Source organism: Nanorana parkeri, unplaced genomic scaffold (assembly GCF_000935625.1).
Source record: "Nanorana parkeri isolate BGI_ZX_2015 unplaced genomic scaffold, ASM93562v1 scaffold3689, whole genome shotgun sequence".
Taxonomy (NCBI): domain Eukaryota; kingdom Metazoa; phylum Chordata; class Amphibia; order Anura; family Dicroglossidae; genus Nanorana; species Nanorana parkeri.
The window spans coordinates 5,612-8,958 of NW_017309957.1; the positions used below are offsets into that span (position 1 = coordinate 5,612).

At 49.7% G+C, this 3,347-nt stretch overlaps 1 protein-coding gene across 1 annotated transcript in view; it reads left to right on the forward strand.

The window, feature by feature from the left end:
- Positions 1 to 3,076, forward strand: part of WDR54 (WD repeat domain 54) — a 7,499-nt gene extending 4,423 nt beyond the window's left edge. The window contains exons 4-8 of the mRNA XM_018575248.1: positions 202 to 332; positions 405 to 505; positions 2,321 to 2,483; positions 2,752 to 2,826; positions 2,908 to 3,076. Coding sequence (XP_018430750.1) covers positions 202 to 332; positions 405 to 505; positions 2,321 to 2,483; positions 2,752 to 2,826; positions 2,908 to 3,039 — 602 coding nt within the window. The 3' untranslated portion in view covers positions 3,040 to 3,076. The remainder of the gene's footprint in view (positions 1 to 201; positions 333 to 404; positions 506 to 2,320; positions 2,484 to 2,751; positions 2,827 to 2,907) is intronic.
- The last annotated feature ends 271 nt before the right edge of the window (positions 3,077 to 3,347 follow it).

Sequence of the window (3,347 nt, forward strand, 5' to 3'; positions counted from 1 at the left end):
CCCAGTCTCCAACAACTCCCGTAGAATGGCCCCAGTCCTCCACAACTCCCGTAGAATGGCCCCAGTCCTCCACAACTCCCGTAGAATGATCCCAGTCCTCCACCACTCCCATAGAGACCCTCAGGTAGTACATCTAGGACATCATACAATAAAAGGTGTTTCCGCATAGACTTGATATTGTTGTTGTGGTTCCTCATTCAGGAACATCCTCCGGTCTGGTTCTGGTGTTTGACGTCCCGGTGAAAGGCACAAATATCACACTGGCTGAGGTCCTGGCCGAGCACAGAGATGCGATCACTGACATCGCCAGCGAGACGTGTGGGGGAGGGCAGGTAAGAGGCCGTAGTCCCGTCTGCAGCATTCATCTTCCACATTATATGTCCTCATCTTTCTTTGTGTCACAGAACAGAGCGGCCGACCTGGTGACAGCTGACGACTCTGGCCTGCTGTGTGTCTGGAAGAGTGGAGAGGACTTGCGACTGGTCAGCAAGATCTCTGCTTATGGGTGAGTGCCCATACCCTTCCTCCTCTAATCTCAGGGGTGGCTGGAAATGATCACATGACCACATGACCACTTGTGTCCAGAATATAATCTCAGGAGGGGCCGAACATGATCACATGACCATTTGTGGGGCTGGACATGATCACATGACCACTTGTGTCCAGGATATAATCTCAGGAGGGGCTGAACATGATCACATGACCACATGTGGGGCTGAACATGATCACATGACCACTTGTGTCCAGGATATAATCTCAGGAGGGGCCGAACATGATCACATGACCACTTGTGTCCAGGATATAATCTCAGGAGGTGCAGAACATGATCACATGACCACTTGTGTCCAGAATATAATCTCAGGAGGGGCCGAACATGATCACATGACCACTTGTGGGGCAGAACATGATCACATGACCACTTGTGTCCAAGATATAATCTCAGGAGGGGCAGAACATGATCACATGACCACTTGTGTCCAGGATATAATCTCAGGAGGGGCCGAACATGATCACATGACCACTTGTGGGGCTGGACATGATCACATGACCACTTGGGCTGGACATGACCACTTGGGCTGGACATGATCACATCACCACTTGTGTCCAGGATATAATCTCAGGAGGGGCCGAACATGATCACATGACCACTTGTGGGGCTGGACATGATCACATGACCACTTGGGCTGGACATGACCACTTGGGCTGGACATGATCACATCACCACTTGTGTCCAGGATATAATCTCAGGAGGGGCCGAACATGATCACATGACCACTTGTGGGGCTGGACATGATCACATGACCACTTGGGCTGGACATGACCACTTGGGCTGGACATGATCACATCACCACTTGTGTCCAGGATATAATCTCAGGAGGGGCCGAACATGATCACATGACCACTTGTGTCCAGGATATAATCTCAGGAGGGGCCGAACATGATCACATGACCACTTGTGTCCAGGATATAATCTCAGGAGGGGCAGAACATGATCACATGACCACTTGTGTCCAGAATATAATCTCAGGAGGGGCCGAACATGATCACATGACCACTTGTGGGGCAGAACATGATCACATGACCACTTGTGTCCAAGATATAATCTCAGGAGGGGCAGAACATGATCACATGACCACTTGTGTCCAGGATATAATCTCAGGAGGGGCAGAACATGATCACATGACCACTTGTGTCCAGAATATAATCTCAGGAGGGGCTGAACATGATCACATGACCACTTGTGTCCAAGATATAATCTCAGGAGGGGCTGAACATGATCACATGACCACTTGTGTTCCAGGATATAATCTCAGGAAGGGCAGAACATGATCACATGACCACTTGTGTTCCAGGATATAATCTCAGGAGGGGTTGAACACAGTAGCATAGTGGCATCTTTTTTTTAACAGGTTTAGGATGTCATCCAGATCATCTGACATCATTTTTGGGACCCGGGGATTGTTTATTTTTTCATGCTACTGGGGAGGGGTCAGTATTGAGGACCTGTGTCCCTCTATTTGTCCTGGTGTCACCAAGACAGGAAGTGATGGGAGATCTAAAACTTTACAGTTGTCACAGGAAGAGAGGCAAAATCTTCCAATGGGGACACTGTTTTGGAGACAGCTGTCTGAGAGGGATATTCCCTCATTGTGGAGAGATTTCCTCTCATTTCCTGTTGTATGTATGGCACAGGAAGTGAAAGAAAATACCCTTCTAGTTCTCCCCTACTTCATCCGAAACTAGAAAATAATTGTCCGAGGAAAGTGTAGGGAAGGAGTGAGAAATGTTCTGTAATGTGATGATCTCCGTCCTCCTCTAGGGTGACATGCTCCTCCGTGAAGCTGTGGGATGGAGTGATTGCAGCTGCCTATGGGACGGGTCAGATTCGGGTGTACGATGCCGCCACAGGAAGTGTATGTGCGGAGCTGGATGCCCACGCCAGGTGGATCTACTCTCTTGATGTGGCCCCTGAGACTGGCAGAGTATGACCCTCTCCTTTCTCTCTATCCCCTTCATTCTCTCTCTCTCTCTCTCTCTCTCCCCCCATCTCACCCCCAACCCTTTGTCTCTCCCCCTCTCATCCTCTCTCCCTCTCTCTGTCCCTCTCGCTCTCTGTGTGCCCCTCCCCCTCTCCCCCCTATCTCACCTCCCACCCATGAAATAAATGAACTTTGCACGATATTCTAATTATTCGAGTTTCACCTGTATGTATATATATCCGTATTCTCACCTCTTCCTCTGTTTCCGCAGCTTCTCTCCGGATCCGAGGATTCCTTTGTACAGATCTGGCAGTTGAGTCGCTGTGCCGAGTCCGGCTCCATTGAGGTAAAAGGGTTTCTTATATTCTACTTCTATCCGCCGCCATGTTTTTATATTTGATATTTCTTGCGATTCTCTGGCTTTCAGGTGGAGCACCGCCATTCAGAATGTGTGACAGACACTCAGATATGTGGGGGGAGATTCTGCGATCCTCAGGGGTCGTCCTTCGCCGTGACGGGATACGACCTGAGCGAGATCATCCGCTATGTCCAGATATAGGATATCCTGTGCTGACGTGAGCTCATTGGTGGAGCTGTGACTGAAGACTCCGCCCCTTCTCACCAGCATTATCCGTGCGTATAGAGGATCTGCAGACACCACATTTGGATACGAGGTCCCCTGTACCCCCCTTCGTCTAGAACATCTGGAAATGTCCATTGTGTGTCTGGGGATGGAACTGACACTGCAGAGGACAGACACGACAATAGGTCGTCATGTCATATTGTGCAGCCATGTTGGAGTCTCCTGACTCACTGCACAGCCAGGAAGATCAATGCTGCTTTATGAGTCCCTTCTCATTGGACGGC